At 49.4% G+C, this 26,081-nt stretch overlaps 1 protein-coding gene across 1 annotated transcript in view; it reads left to right on the forward strand.

Moving 5' to 3' along the window:
* LOC144511442 (uncharacterized) overlaps positions 1–26,081 on the forward strand; it is a 69,905-nt gene that overhangs the window by 7,371 nt on the left and 36,453 nt on the right. The window contains exon 2 of the mRNA XM_078241800.1: positions 15,477–15,574. Coding sequence (XP_078097926.1) covers positions 15,477–15,574 — 98 coding nt within the window. The remainder of the gene's footprint in view (positions 1–15,476; positions 15,575–26,081) is intronic.

The following is a 26,081-nucleotide window of genomic DNA, read 5'->3' on the forward strand; positions in this document are numbered from 1 at the left end:
CTCTGTGACATTGGAGTCTAGACAGGGAGTCTAGACAGGCTTTTAGACAGCAGGTGTTTTATAACCTAGTCCAGCTGTGTCCTCACTGGATCTTGACTGATTCATTCCTTCCTGCCAAGGCCCCTGTGTCATGATGGGGAGAGAGAACCCTGACTGACACACACGTTCCTCCCTTGACCAGTGGGGCTAACCACCTTGTCCCGTTTCCGTGCTGAGGTTTGTGTCAGTCCTTGGCTCAGTTGGTAGCATTCTCACCTCCAACTAACAAGATTCAGGGTTCAAGGCCCACTCCAGGGCTTCAGTGCAACAGATCTACACTTGACAGTCCAGTGCAGCACTGAGGACGTGTTGCAATGTAAGAGATACCTTCTTGGGGGTGGGGTGTTAAACCAAAGCACCAGTTGCCTGCTCTGACGGATGTAAAACTTCCTGTGGCACTATTTTGAGGAAGAAATCCTGCCCGGTGTCCCGGCCAATATTGATCCCTCAATCAACATCACAACAAAACATGATCTGATTATTATCATTGCTGTTTTTGCGGGATCTTACTGTGTGCAAATTGGTTGCTCTGTTTCCTACATCACAACAGGGGCGACACTTTAACAATTCTTCATTGCCTGCAAAGCAGTTTGGGGCGGCCAGTGGTTGTAAAAGGTGCTATATTAATGCAAGTCTTTCTGCTCTGGTCTTGTTTGCCAGTTGGTGACACGCAAGAAAATTACATTTAACCGGGTTTGCAAAGTATTTGCATTTTATGAAGCTGTGATACATAAAGGCGTTCATTCATATGTATGTATTGCGTAGGCGATGGTGTAGTGGTATTGTCACTGGACTAGTAATCCAGAGACACAGGGTAACGCTCTGGGGGACCCGGGTTCGAATCCCACCACGGCAGCTGGTGGAATTTGAATTCAATAAAAATCTGGAATTGAAAATCTAATGACGACCATGAAACCATTGTCGATTGTCGGAAAAACCCATCTGGTTCACTAATGCCCCGTTAGGGAAGGAAATCTGCCATCCTTACCCGGTCTGGCCTACACAGCAATGTGGTTGACTCTTAAATGCCCCAGTTCAAGGAAAATTAGGGATGGACAACACACCCACTGAATTAATAAAAATAAAAAGTTAAAGTTTATTTATTAGTCACAAGTAAGGCTTACATTAACACTACAATGAAGTTACTGTGAAAATCCCCTAGTCGCCACACTCCGGCGCCTGTTCGGGTACACTGAGGGAGAATTTAGCACGGCCAAATGCACCCTAACCACGTCTTTGGACTGTGGGAGGAAACCCACGCAGACATGGGGAGAATGTGCAAACTCCACACAGACAGTGACCCAAGCCGGGAATCGAACCCAGGCCTCTGACACTGTGAGGCAGCAGTGCTAACCCACTGCGCCACCGTGCAGTTTAAGTAAAAGGCCAGCTTTTAAAGAGGGTAATTACGTGCCACATATTCATTTCATTTTACCCCATTTGCCACATTGGTACATGAGGGGGAGGCACCCCTCAGATAAGCAGCCAGAGTTCAGAAATACTGCTGACCTTTCCCATCCATGGTGTTAATTAGTAACTAGAGAGCGGTATCGGTGTTTTACAGCGTTGCAAACTTTACTCCCTCAACACTGCACCGGCAATCTTCAATAACAATGAGCTTACAAAGGGAAAGTACTTCCCCATTTTGTTTCCTCCTCTGACACTTGCTGCGTATGTTTGGACTGATCTTCACACTTCATCAGATGAACATTCTTAATCTGGTGAGCGTGGATGCTGCTATTCATCCCCAGTGTTCTTTCCAAAAATAGAAGTGCATTACGTAACAGTTCAAATTTGACATAAATTGCAATACAATTCCATTTCTTTCATGCAGCATGTAGCACCATGAGATGTCTCACTCGGCTTAAACTTGCAGGTTATACTTTGCAATAGGCATTTCGTGCCAGGTGCCTTGTATGGGTTGAAAGAGCAACTGGGAACCATAAGACATAGGAGCAGAATTAGGCCACTCGGCCCATCGAGTCTGCTCCGCCATTCAATCATTGCTGATATTTTTCTCATCCCCATTCTCCTGCCTTTTCCCCATAACCCCCGATCCCCTTATTAATCAAGAACCTATCTATCTCTGTCTTAAAGACACTCAAAGACCTGGCTTTCATAGCCTTCTGCGGCAAAGAGTTCCACAGAAGGCCTCTTTCATGCCTGAGGGATTTTTTTATTCATTCATGGGACATGAATTGGGCGACAGGGTGGCACAGTGGTTAGCACTGCTGCCTCACAGCGCCGGGGACCCGGGTTCGATTCCCAGCTTGGATCACTGTCTGTGTGGAGTTTGCACGTTCGCCCTGTGTCTGCATGGGTTTCCTCCGGCGCTCTGGTTTCCTCCCACAGTCCAAAAGATGTGCGGGTTAGAATCATAGAAACCCTACAGTGCAGAAAGAGGCCATTGGGCCCATCAAGTCTGCACCAACCACAATCCCACCCAGGCTCAACCCCCACATATTTACCCGCTAACCTACGCATCTCAGGACACTAAGGGGCAATTTCAGCATGGCCAATCAACCTAACCCGCACATCTTTGGATTAGGTTGGGTGCATTGGCCATGCTAAATTGCCCCTTAGTGTCCCGGGATGCGTAGATTAGAGGGATTAGCAGGGTAAACATGTGGGGTTACGGAGATAAGGCCTGGGGAGGATTATTGCCTATCCCTAGTTGTCCGACGGCAGTTGAGAGTAAACCACATGTAGGCCAGACTGGGTAAGGACGGCAGATTTCCTTCCCTAAAGGACATTAGTGAACCAGAGGGGCTTTTTCAACAATGGTTTCATGGTCATCAATAGATTCTTAATTCCAGATCTTTTCTTAGCGGATTCAAATTCCACCATCTGCTGTGACGTGATTCAAACCCGGGTCCCCAGAACATTAGTTTTTGGATTAATAGTCTAGCAATAATACCACTGGACCATCGCCCCCTCGCTTTCACATGGGTTACATAAGAACATAAGAAATAGGAGCAGGAGTAGGCCATCTAGCCCCTCGAGCCTGCCCCCGCCATTCAATAAGATCATGGCTGATCTGAAGTGGATCAGTTCCACTTACCCGCCCGCTCCCCATAACCCCTAATTCCCTTACCGATCAGGAATCCATCTATCCGTGATTTAAACATATTCAACGAGGTAGCCTCCACCACTTCAGTGGGCAGAGAATTCCAGAGATTCACCACCCTCTGAGAGAAGAAGTTCCTCCTCAACTCTGTCCTAAACTGACCCCCCTTTATTTTGAGGCTGTGCCCTCTAGTTCTAGTTTCCTTTCTAAGTGGAAAGAATCTCTCCATCTCTACCCTATCCAGCCCCTTCAATATCTTATAGGTCTCTATAAGATCCCCCCTCAGCCTTCTAAATTCCAACGAGTACAAACCCAATCTGCTCAGTCTCTCCTCATAATCAACACCCCTCATCTCTGGTATCAACCTGGTGAACCTTCTCTGCACTCCCTCCAAGGCCAATATATCCTTCCGCAAATAAGGGGACCAATACTGCACACAGTATTCCAGCTGCGGCCTCACCAATGCCCTGTACAGATGCAGCAAGACATCTCTGCTTTTATATTCTATCCCCCTTGCGATATAGGCCAACATCCCATTTGCCACCTTGATCACCTGTTTCTGCCCTAGTGTGCTCTGGTGGGGGTAGGGGATGTCGTGGTGGTAGCCTTTCCCCAATGAGCCTTTGTGGTGGCTGCTGCAAGTTTTAGTGCTATTTGGCCTCAGCTAATATTCATACAGCAGGAGATAAGAGAGGGTTACAAGCCAATGATCTTTAAAATTCGTTCTTGGGATGTAGGCCAGGCTAGCCCTTCCTTAATTTCCCTTGAGAAGGTGGTGATGACTTGCCTGTTTTGGACCGCCCCTTTCCATGTGGTGTAGATTGCACTCACGCTGTTGTTGGAGAGGGAATCCCAGCATTTTGAACCTATATCAGGAGCACGAAACCAGTCTTGCTTACTTTCCTCCCCTCTTGTCTTTTTGGTCACTCGGTCAGGCTTGTTCGTGGATCCCAGTTTCTCCTGAGTTACAACGTAATTCGGCACACGTCAGATTTTGGACCTGGCCCTTTCCTAGTCAGAATTTCTCAGTGTCGCACAGTGGTTAGCACTGTTGCCTCTCAGCGCCAGGGACCTGGATTTGATTCTTGCCTTGCGTGACTGTCTGTGTGGAGTTTGCACGTTCTCCCTGTGTATATGTGGGTTTCCTCCCTTTGCTCCGGTTTCTTCCCACACTCAAGATGTGCAGGTTAGGGGGATTGGCCATGCTAAATTGACCCTTAGTGACCAAAGATGTGCAGGTTAGGGGGATTGGCCATGCTAAATTGACCCTTAGTGACCAAAGATGTGCAGGTTAGGGGGATTGGCCATGCTAAATTGACCCTTAGTGACCAAAGATGTGTAGGTTAGGGGGATTGGCCATGCTAAATTGACCCTTAGTGACCAAAGATGTGTAGGTTAGGGGGATTGGCCATGCTAAATTGACCCTTAGTGACCAGAGATGTGCAGGTTAGGGGGATTGGCCATGCTAAATTGACCCTTAGTGACCAGAGATGTGCAGGTTAGGGGGATTGGCCATGCTAAATTGACCCTTAGTGTCAAGGGGATTATCAAGGTGAATAATTGGGGTTGCGGGGATAGGGCCTGGGTGCAATTGTTGTCGGCGCAGGCCCGATGGGCCGAATGGCCTCCTCCTGCACTGTTGGGATTCTATGAGAGGGCGAGACCATGGAGGGGTTTGCAAACGAGGCTGAGGATTTTGAAACTGAGGTGTTGTCAGACTGGGAGCCAGCGTGGGCCAGAGATCACAAGGTGGTGTGCAGGGGTTTAGGTGGAGTAGAAACTGGAAGGCCAGCTAGCACACAGTGAACTCTGTGGAGGTGTCGAAAGTCTGTAGATTCACATTGGCTTTGCTGATGTTCTGTGTTGTCTTTTTGGGACAGATTTCACATTTCTACACCCGTTACTGGAATACATTAATACAGGAACATTTGGCTTCCGTGTTTAAACAAATTCTCGATTGTACCGAGAGTTACAGGTGTAATGCTTACTGGCACTACCCAGTACTGGTCAACACCAAATGAGTTTCATGTTACGGTTGTGCCTGCTGAATGGTGGAGTCGGGCGGGCAGACGTCAGGTATCAACAAAACGTTTCTCCTGTTCAGAAGGCACATTTGTAAATTTGGCATCTTAGCCCGAGGAAAACGTCCCAGGGCATCCGGAGAGATGGAGTAATGGATTTTGAGGCTGGTTCATACTATTTGATTTCTAGTTCAGGGCCAAACTTAACTCAACCAATCCGATTTCAAACATCTCCCCTCTTGCCCTGAAGATGGTGACTCTTGCTGCATCCTCTGTATGCTGTATCCCTGGCAGTGGCTGCTCTCACACAAGTGGGCGTTTTCCACATGTGAGCATAACAGATGAGGGGTTATTTTGAGTGTGCGCGACACCGCAGCCAAGGTTAATCTCTCCTCAGCTGACACCCACATGCAAAAATAGTGCAAGAAGCTGATTTTCTTGGCTGGCGATACTGAGATGTCACCGCCCTATTATCGTAGAATCTCTACCGTGTAGAAGAGGCCATTCGACCCATTGTGTCTGCACCGACTCTGTGACTTGAGTAACTTAGCCAGGCCCTCCACCCCCACCCTATACCCACAACTCCACACATTTGCCACGGCTAATCCCCCTAACCAACAGATCTTGGGACACTAAGGGGAAATTTAGCACGGCCCATCCATCTAACCCGCACATCTTTGGAGTGTGGGAGGAAAACGGAGCACCCGGAGGAAACCCACGCAGACACGGGGAGAACGTGTGGACTCCACACAGACAGTGGCCCAAAGGCCGGAATTGAACCCGGGACCCTGGAGCTGTGAGGCCGCAGTGCTAACCGCTGTGCCACCGTGCTGCCCATTATGCCCAACTGAGATCGGCAAACTCAGTTCGGATAGACCTTGCCACCTTTTTATGTGGTGTAGAATGACTGGGCACTACACCACACCTATTGAATCATGGTAATTTATTTTTTAAGGAATGAGTTTACTCCAATCCTTATTTAATTTCCACCTTTGCCACCCTTTATTTAAAGAAAATTATATTTCCTTTTAGGTTTCTGATGTCAGATCCCTTCCCTTCAGCACACTGTATTCGGGCATCAGTGATTTGATTTATTATTGTCACATGTATTAATATACAGTGAAAAGTATTGTTTCTTGCACGCTATAGAGACAAAGCATACCATTCATAGAGAAGGAAAGGAGAGAGTGCAGAATGTAGCGTTACAGTCATAGCTTGGATGTAGAGAAAGATCAAGTTAATGCAAGGGTAGGTCCTTTCAAAAGTCTGATGGCAGCAGGGAAGAAGCTGTTCTTGAAATTTCCAAAAAGAGCCCAAAGTCATGGAATTTTATGAAGACAGGGATAAGACTTTGGATGGAATTCCAGTCTCTTCCAATGTTTTTTCCAACATGCAGTTGGAGACTCGGTCTGTACTCGTTGGAGTTTGGAAGGATGAGGGGGGGATTTTATCGAAACTCACAGGATACTGCGAGGCCTGGATAGAGCGGACGTGGAGAGGATGTTTCCGCTAAGTAGGAATAACTAAAACCAGAGGGCACAACCTCAGGCTAAAGGGACGATCCTTTAAAACAGAGATGAGGAGGAATTTCTTCAGCCAGAGAGTGGTGAATCTGTGGAACTCTTTGCCGCACAAGGCTGTGGAGGCCGGGTCATTGAGTGTCCTTAAGACAGTGATAGGTTCTTGATTAATAAGGGGATCAGGGTATGGGGAAAAGGCAGGAGAATGGGGATGAGAAAAATATCAGCCATGATTGAATGGTGGAGCAGACTCGATGGGCCGAGTGGCCTAATTCTGCTCCTATGTCTTATGGTCGGTATGTGACTTCAGATTTTTGTATCTTTTTCCCGACGGAAGAAGGTGGAAGAGAGAATGTCCGGGGTGTTACGGGGTCCTTGGTCATGCTAGCTGCTTTTCCCGAGGCAGTGATTGTTGGTCAAAATGTGGCCCCTTGTTTAATTTCTGCCTTGCCCACAGTGCTGCGGTAGAAATGGGTAGGGAACAAAGCATGGTTAGAATAAATCAGGGAGCGATATTCAGCTGACGCAGCACCTGGCTTTTGTGGGGTGCAGGAGGAAGGGGAGACAGAGGGTGGTGCAAGATGTCCACAATGAGAATCCACAGGAGGAAGCAGGAGATGTTTGTGCAGAGTTTTGATTTTTGCGGAGTAAGGAGCTGCATTTGGAGCTCAGGAAGCAAATGGATTCTTCCTGTGGGCAGCATCACGTTGAGGGATTGGACCCTTGATGTGCAGGGACAACTGGATGTGAGCCCTCGGTCCGCGACCCTGCACGTGCCTTCAGTACCTCCTCAGCCGGTTTCCCCTGAAGCTGTGTCTTGTGGCGAAGTTGCAGCTGGCCCCACAGCCCAGTGTGAGCTCATGCAGCGCGAGGCAGGCACAATGATCGCATGGAAAATCTCCATCAATCAACTACGCACATTCAGAAACCGGGAGAGACGGACTGTACTCACCGTAGCTGTCGTGCTTCCGGGGGGGGGGGGAATAGTACTGATGTGATCAGATGAATATCGAAATGGGATGGTGCCTGAGGTTCCGCAGGGAAAACAAATCGGCTTCAGGGAATGGTTTCTACAAATTTTTCTTTTATTTGTTCTTGGGTAATTGTTGCTGATAAAGGCCAGCACTTGTGGGGCGGCACAGTGGGTTCGCACTGCTGCCTCACAGCGCCAGGGACCCGGGTTCGAATCCCGGCTCGGGTCACTGTCTGTGCGGAGTCTGCACGTTCTCACCGTGTCTGCGTGGGTTTCCTCCGGGTGCTCCGGTTTCCTTCCACAGTCCGAAAGATGTGCTGGTTAGGGGTCCATTGGCCGTGCTAAATTCTCCCTCAGTGTACCCAAACAGGCGCCAGAATGTAGCGACGAGGGGACTTTCACAGTAACTTCATTGCAGTGTAAGCCTACTTGTGACACTAATAAACTAAAAAAAAACTTATTGCCCATCTCTAATTGACCTCATGAGCCACCCTCAATCCCTGCAGTCCCTGTGGTGTAGATACACCCACTGTTTTGTTTCCACCCCTGTAGTGGTTTGATGCAACCAAGTGTTTTGCGAGGCCAGTTCAGAGATGGCCACATTGCTGTGAGACTGAACTCATCTGGAGGCTAGACCGGGCAAAGGTGTCAGATCCCCTTCCCTGAACCAGATGGGTTTTTGCGACACTCCAATACTTTGATTATTAATGAGACCACCATTGTATTCCAGATTTATTAATGAATTGAATTTAAATTCCCCCAGTTACCGTGGTGGGATCTGAACTTGTATCTCCACTTTGCTTTGGAGACAGTACAGAGAAGGTTTACCAGGATGTGGCCTGGTATGGAGGGTCTTAGCTGAGGAGAGATTGGGGATGTTCTCCCTGGGAAAGACTGAGGATGAGGGGCGACCTAATAGAGGTGTATAAAATTATGAAGGGCATAGATAGGGTGAACAGTGGGAAGCTTTTTCCCAGGTCGGAGGTGATGAACACAAGGGGTCACAGGTTCAAGCTGAGGGGGGGGCAAGGTTCAACACAGATGTCAGGGGGATGTATTTTACACAGAGGGTGGTGGGGGCCTGGAATGCACTGCCAAGCAATGTGATTGAGGCGGACACGCTGGGATCGTTTAAGACTTATCTAGATAGCCACATGAACAGACTGGGAATAGAGGGATACAAACGAATGGTCTAGTTGGGCACATGAGCGGCGCAGGCTTGGAGGGCCAAAGGGCCTGTTCCTGTGCTGTATTGTTCTTTGTTCACAGCGTTAGTCCAGATCTCATAGAATCCCTACATGCAGAAGGAGGCCATTCAGCCCATCGAGCCTGCATCGACCACAATCCCACCCAGGCCCTATCCCCGTAACCCCACATATTTACCCTAGCTAATCCCCCTGACACTAATGGGCAATTTAGCACGGCCAATCCACTTAACCGACACATCTTTGGACTGTGAGAGGAAACCGGAGCACCCGGAGGAAACCCACGTAAATACAGGGAGAGCGTGCAAACTCCACACGGACAATCATCCAAGGCCAGAATCAAACCCGAGTCCCTGGCGCTGTGCGGCAGTAGTAACTACTGTGCCACCGTGCTGAATTTTCAGTACAGTAATATTACCACTGTGCTGCCAGCCTCTCGATAAATACACGATTGTTAATAAATAAGGCCCGTTTGATCAGCAATAATATATCTTAACCACCTGTTAAGAAGTGGCTCAAGATTTACTCCCCTCGGGAAGGGGATCCAATGCCTCTCCATACATTACCATTAATATTTCGGACCTACTCCTGCATCTCTCTGCTGGGATGACTCTCGTTAGGGTATGGTGGTTCCATGGAGGCTTGAAACCACGAGTAAGGAGAGCTAGTCTTTGTATGACAGCCTTGACATTGAACGTTACCAAGCTATTCAATCATGGCAGCACGATGGACACAACTGACCATATTCTTACTCAATGAGCAAGAAAGTACATGTTTCAGCTGGGGTAACCAGGCTACAGACAGGTCCATAGACCTGCACTATAGCAAAAATACAAGGGCACAAGTAAGAAGTCTCTCAACACCAGTTTAAAGGCCAACAGGTTTATTTGGAATCATGAGCTTTCGGAGTGCTGCTCGCCCGAGGCAGGGGCGCCTCGCCCGAGGCAGGGGCGCCTCGCCCGAGGCAGGGGCGCCTCGCCCGAGGCAGGGGCGCCTCGCCCGAGGCAGGGGCGCCTCGCCCGAGGCAGGGGCGCCTCGCCCGAGGCAGGGGTGGCGCTCCAAAAGCTCGTGACTCCAAATAAACCTGTTGGACTTTAACCTGGTGTTGTGAGACTCCTTACTGTTCCCACCCCAGTCCAACGCCGGCATCTCCACATCAAAATACAAGGGGATTGAATTCGCGCTTCAGCGATACAAAGCTCTGGTTAGAATACAAGAAAATAAAGCAAGAGTAGACCGTATGGCCTGTCTAGCCTTTTCCACATTCAGTACAATTGTGGCATTGACTTTGGGCTTCAACTCCATTTTCCCGCCCGCTCCCCATGTCCCGTAATTCTCTGAGAGACAAAGTGTCTATCTCAGCCTTGAATGTATTGAGTAATGGAGCATCCACACCCTCCGGTGCAGAGAATTCCAACTATTCACAATCCATTGAGTGGGTGGCACAGTGGTTAGCACTGCTGCCTCACAGCGCCAGGGTCCCAGGTTCAATTCCAGCCTCGGGTCACTGTCTGAGTGGAGTTTGCACGTTCTCCCCGTGTCTGCGTGGGTTTCCTCCGGGTGCTCCAGTTTCTTCCCCACGCTTCAAAGATGTATGGGTTAGGTTGATTGGCCATGCTAAAATTGACCCTAGTGTCGGGGTAAATATGTGGGGTTACGGGAATAGGGCCTGGGTGGGATTGTGGTCGGTGCAGGCTCGATGGGCCGAATGGCCTCCTTCTGCACTGTGGGGATTCTATGCTTCTATGAAGTAATTTCTTCTCACCTCGCACATGGGGTCACTGTTCTGGGCATCACACCCCAAAGGATATGTTGGCCTTGGAGAGGGTGCAGTGTCGATTTACCTGGACAAGACCTTGACTGCAAGAGTTCCAAAATCTCAGAATTGTTACAGCACCATTCGAAGAGGGTGTGGTTGGATTTATTATTCTCACGTGTATTGGTAGACAATGAAAGGCATTGTTTCTTGCATGCTATATGGACAAAGCATACCATTCATAGAGTACATAGGGGAAAAGGAAAGGAGAGGGTGTAGAATATAGTGTTGCGGTTACAGATAGGGTGTAGAGAAAGATCAGCTTAATATATGGTAGATCCATTCAGAAGTCTTGACGGCAGCAAGGGAGAAGCTGTTCTTGAGTCGGTTGGTACGTGATCTTAGACTTTTGTTTTTAAAGTTTAAAGTTTGTTTATTAGTCACAAGTGGGCTTACATTAACACTGCAATGGAGTTACTGTGAAATTCCCCTAGTCGCCACACTCCTGTCCGGGTACACTGAGGGAGAACTTAGCACGGCCAATGCACCCTAACCAGCATTAGGTTGGGAGGAAACCGGAGCACCCGGAGGAAACCCACGCAGACACGGGGGAGAACGTGCAGACTCCACACAGACAGTGACCCAAGGCCGGGAATCGAACCCGCGTCCCTGGCGCTGTGAGGCAGCAGTGCTGACCACCGTGCTGCCCCATCTTTTGTATCTTTTTCCCGACGGAAGAAGGTGGAAGGGAGTATGTCAGGGGGTGCGTGGGGAGCTTGATTATGCTGGCAGTATCTGACAGGGTGATTTAAAAAGGAGGTTAGTGAGTTTGATATAATCTTTTCATTACATTTTGACTTGAGTCACCAGTCGGGTGTCATTTTGACCTGAGTTCAGGGTACACGCCAAGTCGAATATATGAACTCGGATGACATTTCAGTTAGAAAGGAATGCTTGCCTCGTCGGAAACAGTGTCTCAATGAGACTTTGAACTGAGGGCCTGTCCAACCTGTTCCAGCTCTTCAGAGAACCTGATAAGGATCAGTGGCATTATTCAAAGATAATGGGGAATTCTGTCTGCCCTTAACTAGCACCAGAATGACTCTGGTTCACCATATTACTGTAGTCTTCAAAGTGTCTTGTTATGCATTTAACCGTCTTGAGCACCTCTGGCCCCACGAGCCTGCTCTGCCATTCACTTCGATCATGGCTGGTCTGATTGTGACCCCGACTCCACTTTCCTGCCTGTCGTAGAATCTTAGAATCCCTGCAGTGCCGAAGGAGACCTTTCGGCCCATCGAGCCTGCACCGACAATAATCCTACCCGGGCCCTATCCCCATAACGGCACAGCGGTTAGCGCTGCTGCCTCACAGCATCAGGGATCCGGGTTCAATTCCCGGTTTGGGCCACTGTCTGCGTGGAGTCTACACATTCTCCCCAATACCGAGAGGTATTGATAGAGTGGATTCTCAGAGGCTTTTACCCAGGGCTGAAATGGTTGCCACAAGAGGTCACAGGTTTAGGGTGCTGGGGAGTAGGTACAGAGGAGATGTTCGGGGTAAGTTTTTCACTCAGAGGGTGGTGGGTGCGTGGAATCGGCTGCCGGTAGTGGTGGTGGAGGCGGATTCGATAGGGTCTTTTAAGAGACTTTTGGATAAGTTCATGGGAGTTAGTAAGATAGAGGGTTATAGATAAGCCTAATAGGTAGGGACATGTTCAGCGCAACATGTGGGCCGAAGGGCCTGTTTGTGCTGTAGCTTTTCTATGTTCTATGCATCTGTGTGGGTTTCCTCCAGTTTCCTCCCATCGTCCGAAAGACGTGCTGGTTACGCTAAATTCTCCCTCAGTGTACCCGAACAGGCGCCGGAGTGTGGCGACTAGGGGTTTTTCACAGTAACTTCATTGCAGTGTTAATGTAAGTGTACTTGTGACACTAATAAATGAGCTTAAACTAAACCACGTATTTATCCTGGAAATTCTCCCCCGACACCAAGGGGCAATTTAGCATGGCCAACCAATCTAACTGGAGTACCCACAACCTCAAACTCTGTCTAACTTAGCCTTGAATTTATTCCATCACCCAGCCCATACTCTGGGGGAGAGAATTCCAAGACTAACTATCTTCTGAGAGAAAAAATTCGTCTTCATCTCCATCTTAAATGGGAGACCCTTTATCTTTAAATGGTGTCCCCCTAGTTCTCGATTTCCCCCAAAAGGGGAAACATCCTCTCGGCATTCATCCTGCCAAACCCCGCCTCAGGATTTTATATGGTTCAAAACGATCACTTCTCATTCTTCTAAACTTCCGATGGGTATAGACTCACTCTGCTTAACCTTGCCTCATAAGCTAACCCAATGCACAGTCCAAAGATGTGCGGGCTAGGTGGAAAGGCCATACTAAATTGCCCCTTAGTGTCCGAAGACCTGCAGGTTAGGGGGAATCGTGGGGGAAATGCGTGGCGTTACAGAGATAGAGCCTGGGTAAAATGATGTGCCGGAGAGTCGGTGCAGACCCGTTGGCACCCTCCTGCATTCCGAATCATAGAATCCCTACAGTGCAGAAGGAGGCCACTCGGCCCATCGAGCCTGCTCCGACCACAATCCCACCCAGGCCCTACCCCCACCTATTTACCCTGCTAATCCCCCTGACACTAAGGAGCAATTTAGCACGGCCAATCCACCTAACTGTGGGAGGAAACCGAGAGCACCCGGAGGAAACCCACGCAGACACGGGGGAAAATGTGCAAACTCCACACAGACTGTGACCCAGGCCAGGAATCGAACCCGGGTCCCCGGCGCTGTGAGGCAGCAGTGCTAACCCACTGCGCCACTGTAGGGTGTCAATGATTCATCCCAGGAATTGGCGTAGCGAACCTTTACTGATTTGCTCCCAAAGCAAGTATATCCCTACTTGAGTAAGGAGACCAAAACTGCAGACAGTTCTCCAAGTGTAACTTCACTAGTGCCCTCGAACATAATCACAGTTCAAAGAAAGTCATCCAATCTAAAATGCATTGAGATCCTCTGGTTGGAGGACTGGAATGCTGTATGAATTGAGGTCTTTTTTTGTTCGTATATTCCAGAGTCTGATCAAGATTCGGCTCCTGCGGGCATTGTTTTGATTTTACAATGTAATCTTTGTTCCAAGAAACATGTTGAGAGTCAGGCCTTGCATTGCAGAGCTAATTCTCAGTACGAGTGCTGCCCCGAGCCCTTCATTGCAGTTTTAAAAATATACCGTGCCACCCTTATTTAAAAATATGGGTGGCACAGTGGGTTAGCACTGCTGCCTCACAGCCCCAGGGACCCGGGTTCGATTCCTGGCTAGGGTCACTGTCTGTGTGGAGTCTGCACGCTCTCCCCGTGTCTGCGTGGGTTTCCACCGGGTGCTCCAGTTTCCTCCCACAGTACAAAGATGTGCTGGTTGGGTTGATAGGTCATGCTAAGTTGACCATTAGTGTCAGGGGGATTAACAGGGTACATACGTGGGGTTACGGGAATAGGGCCTGAGTGGGATTGTTGTCGATGCATACTCGATGGGCTGAAAGGCCTTCCTCTGCACTGTAGAGTTTCTATTATTTCTATTATATATTGTGTGTGTGTGTGGCTGTGTGTGTGTGTGTGGCTGTGTGTGTGTGTGTGGCTGTGTGTGTGTGTGTGGCTGTGTGTGTGTGTGTGGCTGTGTGTGTGTGTGTGGCTGTGTGTGTGTGTGTGGCTGTGTGTGTGTGTGTGTGTGGCTGTGTGTGTGTGTGTGTGTGGCTGTGTGTGTGTGTGTGGCTGTGTGTGTGTGTGTGGCTGTGTGTGTGTGTGTGGCTGTGTGTGTGTGTGTGTGTGTGTGTGTGGCTGTGTGTGTGTGTGTGTGGCTGTGTGTGTGTGTGTGTGGCTGTGTGTGTGTGTGTGGCTGTGTGTGTGTGTGTGGCTGTGTGTGTGTGTGTGGCTGTGTGTGTGTGTGTGGCTGTGTGTGTGTGTGTGGCTGTGTGTGTGTGTGTGGCTGTGTGTGTGTGTGGCTGTGTGTGTGTGTGGCTGTGTGTGTGGCTGTGTGTGTGGCTGTGTGTGTGGCTGTGTGTGTGGCTGTGTGTGTGGCGCTGTGTGTGTGTGGCGCTGTGTGTGTGTGTGGGGCTGTGTGTGTGTGTGGGGCTGTGTGTGTGTGTGTGGGGCCGTGTGTGTGTGTGTGGGGCCGTGTGTGTGTGTGTGGGGCCGTGTGTGTGTGTGTGGGGCCGTGTGTGTGTGTGTGGGGCCGTGTGTGTGTGTGTGGGGCCGTGTGTGTGTGTGTGTGGGGCCGTGTGTGTGTGTGTGGGGCCGTGTGTGTGTGTGTGGGGCCGTGTGTGTGTGTGTGGGGCCGTGTGTGTGTGTGTGGGGCCGTGTGTGTGTGTGTGGGGCCGTGTGTGTGTGTGTGGGGCCGTGTGTGTGTGTGTGGGGCCGTGTGTGTGTGTGTGGGGCCGTGTGTGTGTGTGTGGGGCCGTGTGTGTGTGTGTGGGGCCGTGTGTGTGTGTGTGGGGCCGTGTGTGTGTGTGTGTGGGGCCGTGTGTGTGTGTGTGTGGGGCCGTGTGTGTGTGTGTGTGGGGCCGTGTGTGTGTGTGTGTGGGGCCGTGTGTGTGTGTGTGTGTGGGGCCGTGTGTGTGGGGCCGTGTGTGTGTGTGTGTGGGGCCGTGTGTGTGTGTGTGTGTGGGGCCGTGTGTGTGTGTGTGTGGGGCCGTGTGTGTGTGTGTGTGGGGCCGTGTGTGTGTGTGTGTGGGGCCGTGTGTGTGCGGCCGTGTGTGGGGGAGGGCTGTGAAATTAAACAGTTCCTGCTCTCCAATCTGTGTATTACACTCTGAAGAAAATGATTTGCTTTCTCTGTTCAGCCGCTTGTTGAGTTTTATGTTGTGATACAGAAATGTTTGCTGTCTTTCAGCCCAGAATGTGACGGTGGAGGAGATCATTGCCGCCTACAAGATGGCCTGCCAGAAGCTGAACTGCAAACCTATTAACAAACTGCTCAAACAGATCCAAGTAAGCCCAACTTTCAGAGCACAGCCACCGGTGGCGGGATTTGTTACCTTAAGGCTGGATAACTAACGTACGTTCTATTGCAGGGAATTGTTATTGGGCCTGGTTCAACTTGGTTCACCTGGGATCTTTTCTCCTTGGGGGGTCAGTTTTACTTGCTACTTAATTTACTGGTCTAGCCTGATCATGGGCAGCATGGTGGCACAGTGGTTAGCACTGCTGCCTCCCAGCGCCAGGAACCCGGCTTCAATTCCGGCCTCAGGTCACTGTCTGTGCGGAGTTCTCCCTGTGTCTGCGTGGGATTCCTCCGGGTGCTCTGATTTCCTCCCACAATTCCAAGATGTGTGGGTTAGGTAGATTGACCATGCTAAATTGACCCGAGTGTCAGGGGGATTAGCAGGGTAAATGTGTGGGGTTATGGGAATAGGGTCTGGGTGGGATTGTGGTCGATACAGACTCAATGATCTGAATGGCCTCCTTCTGTACTGTAGGGATTCTATGATTCAGCAACTCACCAAAGATCCTTAGACAGCACCTTCCAAATCCACGACCACTTCCATCTAGAAGGACAAGGGCAGCAGATACATGGGGAACACCCCCACCTGCAAGTTCCCCTCCGATCCACTCACCATCCTGACTTGGAAATATATCACCGTTCCTTCACAGTCGCTGGGTCAAAATCCTGGAATTCCCTCCCTAACGGCATTGTGGGTCAACCCATATCTCATAGAATCAGCAGTGCAGAAGGAGGCCATTTGGCCCATCGAGCCTGCTCCAACAACGATCCAACCCAGGTCCCATCCCTGCAGCCTCACATATTTACCCTCCTAATCCTCCTGACACTAAGGGGCAATTTATCATGGCCAATCAACCTGACCCTTTGGACTGTGGGAGGAAACCCAGGCAGATACTGGGAGAACGTGCAAACTCGACACGGACAGTGACCCGAGGCCGGAATTGAACCCGGGTCCCTGGCGCTGTGAGGCAGCAGTGCTAGCCCATTGTGCCACCGTGATTCTATGAACAGGAACTGCAGCGATTCAAGAAGGGCAGCTCACCGTCTCAAGGGTGACTAGGGATGGGCAATAAACACTGGCCAGCCAGCGACACAGTAAGAAGTTTAACAACACCAGGTTAAAGTCCAACTGGTTTATTTGGTAGCAAAAGCCACACAAGCTTTCGGAGCCTTAAGCCCCTTCTTCAGGTGAGTGGGAATTAAGGCTCCGAAAGCTTGTGTGGCTTTTGCTACCAAATAAACCTGTTGGGACTTTAACCAGGTGTTGTTAAACTTCTTACTGTGTTTACCCCAGTCCAACGCCGGCATCTCCACATCATAGCCAGCGACACCCAGGTCCCACGAACGAATTTTTTAAAAAAAGGTCCTTCATTTTGGCGAGTTTACCCCACAACCATTCATTGACTGTGAGCAGTTGTGTGGACTGCCAGCTTTCATTCCCAGGTTTTTACTGAGCCCGCTAATGTCAGTGGGGCGGACGCTACGGGATTAGACTTGGCCCCGAGTGAGACAGAGCCAAAATCAGCCAAGGTTTCTGCCAGTACCCAGTGATGGAGAGCAAAATGCCTGAGCGTTGAGCGAGGACAGGATTGAATTAAACTCTGATGCCCTCCCCCCTCCCCAAACCCCGACGTGGCTGAATAACCCATCACTCTCCAGGTTAGTCTTACTTCGGTGGTTGGTAAGTTGATGGAAAAGGTCCTTAGGGATGGGATTTACGACCATTTAGAAAGATGCGGATTAATCCGGGATAGTCAGCACGGAGTCGTGAAGGGCAAGTCGTGCCTCACAAATTTGATAGAATTTTTTGAGGAGGTAACTAAGTGTGTTGATGAAGGTAGGTCAGTTGATGTCATATACATGGATTTGAGTAAGGGGTTTGACAAGGTCCCCCATGGTCGGCTTATGATGAAAGTGAGGAGGTGTGGGATAGCGGGAAAGTTGGCCGATTGGATAGGTAACTGGCTGTTTGATCGAAGACAGAGGGTGGTGGTGGATGGAAAATTTTCGGATTGGAGGCAGGTTGCTAGCGGAGTGCCACAGGGATCAGTGCTGGGTCCTCTGCTCTTTGTGATTTTTATTAATGACTTGGAGGAGGGGGCTGAAGGGTGGATCAGTAAATTTGCTGATGACACCAAGATTGGTGGAGTAGTGGATGAGGTGGAGGGCTGTTGTAGGCTGCAAAGAGACATTGATAGGATGCAAAGCTGGGCTGAAAAATGGCAAATGGAGTTTAACCCTGATAAATGTGAGGTGATTCATTTTGGTCGGACTAATTTAAATGTGGATTACAGGGTGAAAGGTAGGGTTCTGAAGACTGTGGAGGAACAGAGAGATCTTGGGGTCCATATCCACAGATCTCTAAAGGTTGCCACTCAAGTGGATAGAGCTGTGAAGAAGGCCTATAGTGTGTTAGCTTTTATTAACAGGGGGTTGGAGTTTAAGAGCCGTGGGGTTATGCTGCAACTGTACAGGACCTTGGTGAGACCACATTTGGAATATTGTGTGCAGTTCTGGTCACCTCACTATAAGAAGGATGTGGAAGCGCTAGAAAGAGTGCAGAGGAGATTTACCAGGATGCTGCCTGGTTTAGAGGGTAGGTCTTATGAGGAAAGGTTGAGGGAGCTAGGGCTGTTCTCTCTGGAGCGGAGGAGGCTGAGGGGAGACTTAATAGAGGTTTATAAAATGATGAAGGGGATAGATAGAGTGAACGTTCAAAGACTATTTCCTTGGGTGGATGGAGCTATTACAAGGGGGCATAACTATAGGGTTCGTGGTGGGAGATATAGGAAGGACATCAGAGGTAGGTTCTTTACGCAGAGAGTGGTTGCGGTGTGGAATGGACTGCCTGCAGTGATAGTGGAGTCAGACACTTTAGGAACATTTAAGCGGTTGTTGGATAGGCACATGGAGCACACCAGGATGATAGGGAGTGGGATAGCTTGATCTTGGTTTCAGATAAAGCTCGGCACAACATCGTGGGCCGAAGGGCCTGTTCTGTGCTGTACTGTACTGTTCTATGTTCACCCACTTGGGAGGGTTGCTGGAAGGTTACGAATGCCGAATGAATCATGGCCCTGGTGAAGGAAGGGGACTGAGGAGGAATTAAAGCCTTGGGAGGTTACGTTCTGTACTCGTTGGATCGAATGGTTAGGTTTAAAGTGACCCAGAGCAATAAATATTCACCAGCACAAAGCCTGGTGTGGATAGAATCAAAGTCTATTGCTAATTTGTAATCAGTTACATAGAAGGAATGTGTGTGTGAGACTCATGCCCCACCCTCCTGTGGCACCGTGCCAGTTGAATCTGTTTCTGCCCTGATACAGGGACACCCTCTCCACATCTCTGGTTAAGCTGTGAAATTGAAAGGCTTGATCGAGACACGGTGTCACTGTGCTCGGGCATGGCGAGTGAGTCGCTTAAATCTGGTTGGCGTGATTTGGATGATAAGTGTGCCAAGCCTTCAGTACCCACCCAGAGAGGCTGTTTGACTTCCTTTTGGCCCCCGGCCCCCAGTAGCGGGCCTGGCCTGGCTTCCAGCCCTGTTGATTTCTCCCAAACCTTTTGAGGCACTGTCTGAAATTCTCACCCTTATCAGTGTCCGACAGAGCAAGCAGTTGATTGCTATCATGTTATCAGGGACCGCCTGGAGTGTTGTTTACATGTGGTCACAAGTTTCTGGAGCGCTCTGTTGACACAACAACTGTAAATATGGGCTTGTCCCAGCTCCAGTGAGCTATTGTGCTTGGCACGCTTGAATTAAAAGTGACTGATTGCTTTACCCCCTAGCCACAGGGTCTAAACGCCAAGATCCCTAGCCCTGTGTCGATCTTGTGCAACCTTTCTTTACAACTTTTACCCCTCATTATCTTGAAGACGCTGTCTTTGTCTGGCCTCTGACTCCACCGATGACCAAGTATGACTTTTCCTCCCTCAGAGTAGTTTGGAGAAACGCGGAGGGTTTATTAAAGCGCAGAACACATTGCCACAGGGAGTGGTTAAGGCAGGGGGGGGGAAAAAAACTTTCTTTCAAAGGAAAGCCGGATAAATATTTGCACAAGGGGCAGCTGTGAGGCAGCAGGGCAGTGAGATTAGTTTTGGATTTGGTGTCGCAAAAACGCCAGCACAGACATAATGGGCTGAATGGCTCCTGTTCTGTAAAGCCCGATTGCATCTCTCGGTGGTTCAGTTGCTCGGCACAACCTGGTACTTGGTATCGGCCATTCTGAGCACACAGCGCCCCAGATACAATCCATGCACTGGATTGAGTTGCTGACCTGAATGAATACAAACATGAGGGCTCCATCGCTGGCATTAAGCCTCCGGGCTAGTGAAGGAGAAAGAATCAAGATCGCTGCTCCTGTACGTGGTCTTTCTTGATGGAAAGGGAATGTGTGTACACTGGTTATACAGGGTCAGGCTTGACTGTGACAGTTGAATAGACTTCTGCGACTCACTGTGCAGGCTCGATGGGCCGAATGGCCCCCTTCTGCGCTGTAGGTATTGTATTCTATGATTCTTACACTTTTAAAGCATCTGCAGAAGGGGCTGGTTGGAGGAAGAAATAAGAATATAACTAGGAGCAGGCCATTCAGCCCCTCGGACCTGCTCCTATTTACGTTCTTGTTTCTCCTTTCTGTCACCCAATAAGATCGGCTGATCTCCTGCAGTAAACCTGCTTCGACAAAGCTCTGGGTGGCAGCTCGCTCCGTGAGCAGCAGCAGCTCCGACATCTTGTCGACGTCTGCGACTCGGTGAGATGCACGCCATCTCGAGCTTCCTTGTCTCTCCCTTTCCTCATTTCTTCCCCTGAACCAGCAGAATCGGTGTCCGGCCCCTGTCCTCGGTTTCCTGTGGAATTTGGGAGCTGTTCTGTAAAAAGGGGCACAGCTTATTGTAGCCACTCTAACAGCGTGGTGTGACATTCCGCCTCTTGCTTCAGCATCCTGCTGGTAAGAGACTGTCAAATTCCTCTCCTCTGACATGACTGCTTCCACCACAGCCAAGCCCCTACTTTCCATCGCATAACTGTGAAATACTCCTTTGTTGGGTGGTGATTTTTATGCTCGCTCTCGTTCCTTAGCCATCATCTTGTCCTGTGAATGGTATTAACTCTTGAGGGCTATGGTTCCTGCAGCTGGTGGCTGTCCCAGATGCCTCACCACAGTAGCCACTTTTACCTGTTGCAAGTCACAGCATTGTGGGCAGGCAGCACAGCTGAGTGAATGGTGCTGCCCTCACCCCTGGGTACAGAACTCTGGTTTATACCCCTGTGTACGGCTTTGGTGAGACAACACTTAGCGTACTGTACAGTTTTGGTCCCTTTATTTAAGGATGGATCCACGGTGGCACAGTGGTTAGCACTGCTGCCTCACAGCGCCAGGGACCCGGGTTCGATTGCCAGCCTCGGGTCACTGTCTGTGTGGAGTTTGCACGTTCTCCCCGTGTCTGCGTGGGTTTCCTCCCACACTCCAAAGATGTGCAGGTTAGGGGGATTGGCCATGCTAAAATGCCCCTTAGTGTCCAACGATGTGCGGGTTAGGTGAATTGGCCATGCTAAAGTGTCCCTTAGTGTCCAAAGGTATGTAGGTTAGATGGATTGGCCATGCTAAATTGCCCCTTAGTGTCCAAAGATATGTAGGTTAGATGGATTGGCCATGCTAAATTGCCCCTTAGTGTCCAAAGATATGTAGGTTAGATGGATTGGCCATGCTAAATTGCCCCTTAGTGTCCAAAGATGTGTAGGTTAGGTGGATTGGCCATGCTAAATTGCCCCTTAGTGTCCAAAGATATGTAGGTTAGATGGATTGGCCATGCTAAATTGCCCCTTAGTGTCCAAAGATATGTAGGTTAGATGGATTGGCCATGCTAAATTGCCCCTTAGTGTCCAAAGATGTGTAATTAAGGTGGATTGGCCATGCTAAATTGCCCCTTAGTGTCCAAAGATATGTAGGTTAGATGGATTGGCCATGCTAAATTGCCCCTTAGTGTCCAAAGATATGTAGGTTAGATGGATTGGCCATGCTAAATTGCCCCTTAGTGTCCAAAGATATGTAGGTTAGATGGATTGGCCATGCTAAATTGCCCCTTAGTGTCCAACGATGTGCGGGTTAGGTGAATTGGCCATGCTAAATTGCCCCTTAGTGTCCAAAGGTATGTAGGTTAGGTGGATTGGCCATGCTAAATTGCCCCTTAGTGTCCAAAGATGTGCAGTTTAGGGAGATTGGTCATGCTAAATGCACGGGGTTACGGCAGAGAGGAGGGTCTGGATAAGATGCTCTTTCAGAGAATTGGTGCTGACTCGATGGGACACATGGTGTCCTTTTGCACTTTTGGGGTTTCAGTGGTTCCATATTTCTAGAGTACGGGACAGTTGTGGTCCCCTTGTTGAAGTCGGAATATAGTTGTAATTGGAAGTTCCGAGAATGTTCGCAAGATTCATTCGTGAAATGAAGGGGTTTGTCTCGTGAGGGAAGGTTGAGCAGGTTGTGTCTATACTCGGGTGGAGTTTAGAAGAATGGAGGTGATCCTAATGAAACATACAAGATCCTGAGGGTGGAAATAAGCGCCTCCCATTTAAGATTGAGATGAGGAAAAATGTCTTTCAGACATCATTCCCCTTTCGGAATCTCTACTCCAGAGACCAGTGAAGCTTGGATCATGAAGTATATTCAAAGCTCAGTTCGACAGATTCTTAATGGGAGACAGAGAGAAAAGTGCAGCTGAGGCCACGAACAGGTCTTATTAAATAGCAGAGCAGGCTTGAGGGGCTGAATGGCCTACCCCTGCTCATATTTCAAATGTTCTTACCTGAGCTACTCTAATCTAAATGAATACAAATGTGGGACATGATCAGCAACTTTCTGGTTTGTGCGATTTGAAAACTTTAATCTGGATCCATCTGAGTAGATAACAAAAAAAGTTTTTTTTTATATAGCAACTTTCACAACCTCAGGACATCTTAAAGTGCTTTGCAGCCATTGAAGCATTTGTGATATGTGGTTACGTGATGTGTAAGGGGAAGGTGGTAGATAATTAGCACAAAGCACGTTCTCCAAACAGAACTGTGATAATGACCAGATCAGCTGGGTTTTTCATAGAACCATAGAATCCCTACAGTGCAGAAGGAGGCCATTCAGCCCATCGAGTCTGCACCGACTGAGTAGGCCCACAACCCCACCCTATCCCCGTAACCCCACACATTTACCACGGCTGATCCATCTAACTTACACATCTTGGGAAACTAAGGGGCAATTTAGCACGGCCAACCCAACTAACCAGCGCATCTTTGGAATGTGGGAGGCAACCGGAGGAAACCCACGCAGACACGGGGAGAACGTGCAGACTCCACACAGTCACCCAAGGCCGGAATCAAACCCGGGTCTCTGGTGCTGTGAGGCAACAGAGCTAACCACTGTGTCCATTTTTGGTGTGTGGGGGGGTGGGGTGGGGGAGGAGAACTCCCCTGCACTGTGAAATATTCCCATGGGATGTTTTACAGTCACAGAGAGAGCAGATGGAAGCTGGGTTCCATGGGGCGGCACAGTGCTTAGCACAGCTGCCTCACAGCGCCAGGGACCCTGGTTCGATTCCCGGCTCGGGTCACTGTCTGCGTGGAGTCTGCACATTTTGCTGTGTCTGCGTGGGTTTCCTCCGGGTGCTCCGGTTTCCTCCCACAGTCTAAAGATGTGCTGGTTAGGTGGACTGGCTGTGCTAAATCGACCCAAGTGTCAGGGGGACTAGGTAGGCCAAATGCATAGGGTTATGGGGATAGGGCCTGGATGGGATTGTGGTCAGTGCAGACTCGATGGGCTGATTGGCATCCTTCTGCACTGTAGGGATTCTATGATTTTATGAACAGCTCGTCCTAAAGCAAACAGCTCCAATGCAGCACTCGTCAATACTCCACTGGAGCGTCAGACTCCATTTTATGTCCAATCTCTGAAGTGGGACTGAATTCATCTGACAGGGAGCTGATAATGCTACCCTTTGAGGCAGGGCCAACCTACCATCTTATTTATCCTTTCATGGGATATAAATGTCACTGGCAAGGCGTGCAGCTGTTCCCCATCCATAATTGCTCTTGAAAAGGTGGTGGTGAGCCGCTGGCTTGAATCGCTGCAGTCCATGCGGTCTAGGTACACCCATAGTGCTGTTAGGGAGGGAGTTCCAGGGTTTTGATCCAACCACAGTGAAGGAATGGCCGATGTATTTCCAAGTCAGGATGGTCAGTGGCTTGGAGGGGAACTTGCAGGTGGTGGTGTTCCCATTTATCTGCTGCCCTTGTCCTCCTAGATGATAGAGGTCCTGGGTTTGGAAGGTGCTGTCTAAGGAGTCTTCGGTGAGTTGCTGCAGTGCATCTTGTAGATGGTACACACTGCTGCTACTGAGCGTCGGTGGAGGAGGGAGTGAATGTTTGTGGATGGGGTGCCAATCAAGTGGGGCTGCTTCGTCCTGGATGATGTCGTGCTCCTTCAGTGTTGTTGGAGCTGCACCCATCCAGGCAAGTGGGGAGTATTCTTTCACACTCCTGACTCGTGCCTTCTGGATGGTGGACAGGTTTTGGGGAGTCAGGAGGAGAGTTACTCGCCGCAGGATTCCCAGCCTCTGACTCACCCAAAAAGCCACGGTATTTATATGGCTGATTCAGTTCAGTTCTGGGTCATTGGTAACCCCAAGTATTTTTGCAAGTAGCAGCAAAGCATGTGGTTGCTTTCTATTTTTGTGAGAAAGCATGTCTTTGATAACTTCTCTTCTCCCCTAGGGGAGGAGTTCAGATTTTGCAAGCCGTTTAGAGATAAAATTCAACCCTCCGGCTGACCTCAGGAAGCCTCATTTAGATATTGTGGCCAGATTTTAACTACCCTCCCCAGCCTTGAGTCAGAAGATTGTGGATTCAGAGACGTGAGTGCACTGACTTGCGGCACAGTGGTTAGCACCGCTACCTCACAGTGTCAGGAACCTGAGTTCAATTCCGGCCTTGGGTGACTGTCTGCACGTTCTCCCCATGTCTGCGTGGGTCCCCTCCGGGTGCTCCGGTTTCCTCCCACACTCCAAAGATTAGTAGGTTAGGTGGATTGGCCATGCTAAATTGGCCCTTAGTGTCCAAAGATGTGTAGGTTAGGTAGATTGGCCATGCTAAATTGGCCCTTAGTGTCCAAAGATGTGTAGGTTAGGTAGATTGGCCATGCTAAATTGCCCTTTCGTGTCCAAAGATGTGTAGGTTAGGTGGATTGGCCATGCTAAATTGCCCCTTAGTGTCCAAAGATGTGCAGGTTAGATGGACTAGCCATGGGAAATATGTGGGGTTGCAGGGAAAGAGGGTTGGGAGAGGGCCTGGGTAAAATATTCTGTCAGTGAGTCGGTGCAGACTTGATGGGCCGAATGGTCTCTTCTGCACTGTAGTATGAAACTGGATTGAGACTGTCTCAGGGGCCACCTTTCAGTGGCTACCTCTCGCTGATTCTGCAAGGAGCCCCCTGTCACTGAGTGAAGAAAAGCAGGCGAATTCTCCCAGTGCTGTGGCTTAATCTTTACCCCTCGGCCTGCGTGACTAAAATGGGAAATCTCCCAGTTGTTTGCAGGACCTTGCTGTAACACAAGTGACCAAATTTTCCAAAGCACATGTGAAGTGGTGACGCTTTGGGATGTGTGGAAAGGAAAAAATAAAAGCCTTTACCTTTCCATGTCCTTCATTCAGTAAAACAGACCACCATTTTATTTTGTTCTGGTCTGGGCCGCCATTCGCAGGCTGACTTGTACATGGGGATGTTGTGATACTGCCGTCACTCCTCAAGATGTTGTGCACATTACATTGTTATAAGCAGCCATGTTGAGTAAATCCACTTAGTTTTACCTCTATAACATTGCCAACTCTGCCCTACCTCACCTCATCTGCTGCCACAACCTTCATCCATGTCTTTGCTACCTCTAGACCTGACTATCCCAATCTATTCCTGACCAGTTTCCTGTTACGTCACAGATACCTGAGCTCACCCAAAACTCCCCCAACCACTAAACGTCTCCTGTTTTGATTGACCTACACTGGCTCCCGGTTCCGGTAACGCCTCTATTTTAAAATTCCTGCCCCCTTGTTTTCAAATCCTTCCACAGCCTTTGCCCCTTCCTGTCTCTGTAACCTCTAAGTGGTCATGGGCATTCAGCCTCGGATCTTCGGGTAAGCGTTCTCCAAGGCAGCCTTCATGACACACGATAGCGCAGAGTCGCTGAGCAGAAACTGAGAGCCAAGTTCCGCATACATGAGGACGGCCTAAACCGGGATGTTGGATTTATGTCACATTATCAGTAACCCCCACAGCTTGCCTCCTGGACTTGCAGAATCTCACTAGCTGTTCTGTCTGGAGACAATACACATCTCTTTAACCTGTGTTTAATGCTCCCTCCACCCACATTGTCTGTACCTTTAAGACCTGGCTGGCTGTAGGGATTCGCATTCTAATCAGTATTCTGTAACTTGATTTTTGTGTCTCTGTG

This window comes from Mustelus asterias, chromosome 24, assembly GCF_964213995.1.
Source record: "Mustelus asterias chromosome 24, sMusAst1.hap1.1, whole genome shotgun sequence".
Lineage (NCBI taxonomy): Eukaryota > Metazoa > Chordata > Chondrichthyes > Carcharhiniformes > Triakidae > Mustelus > Mustelus asterias.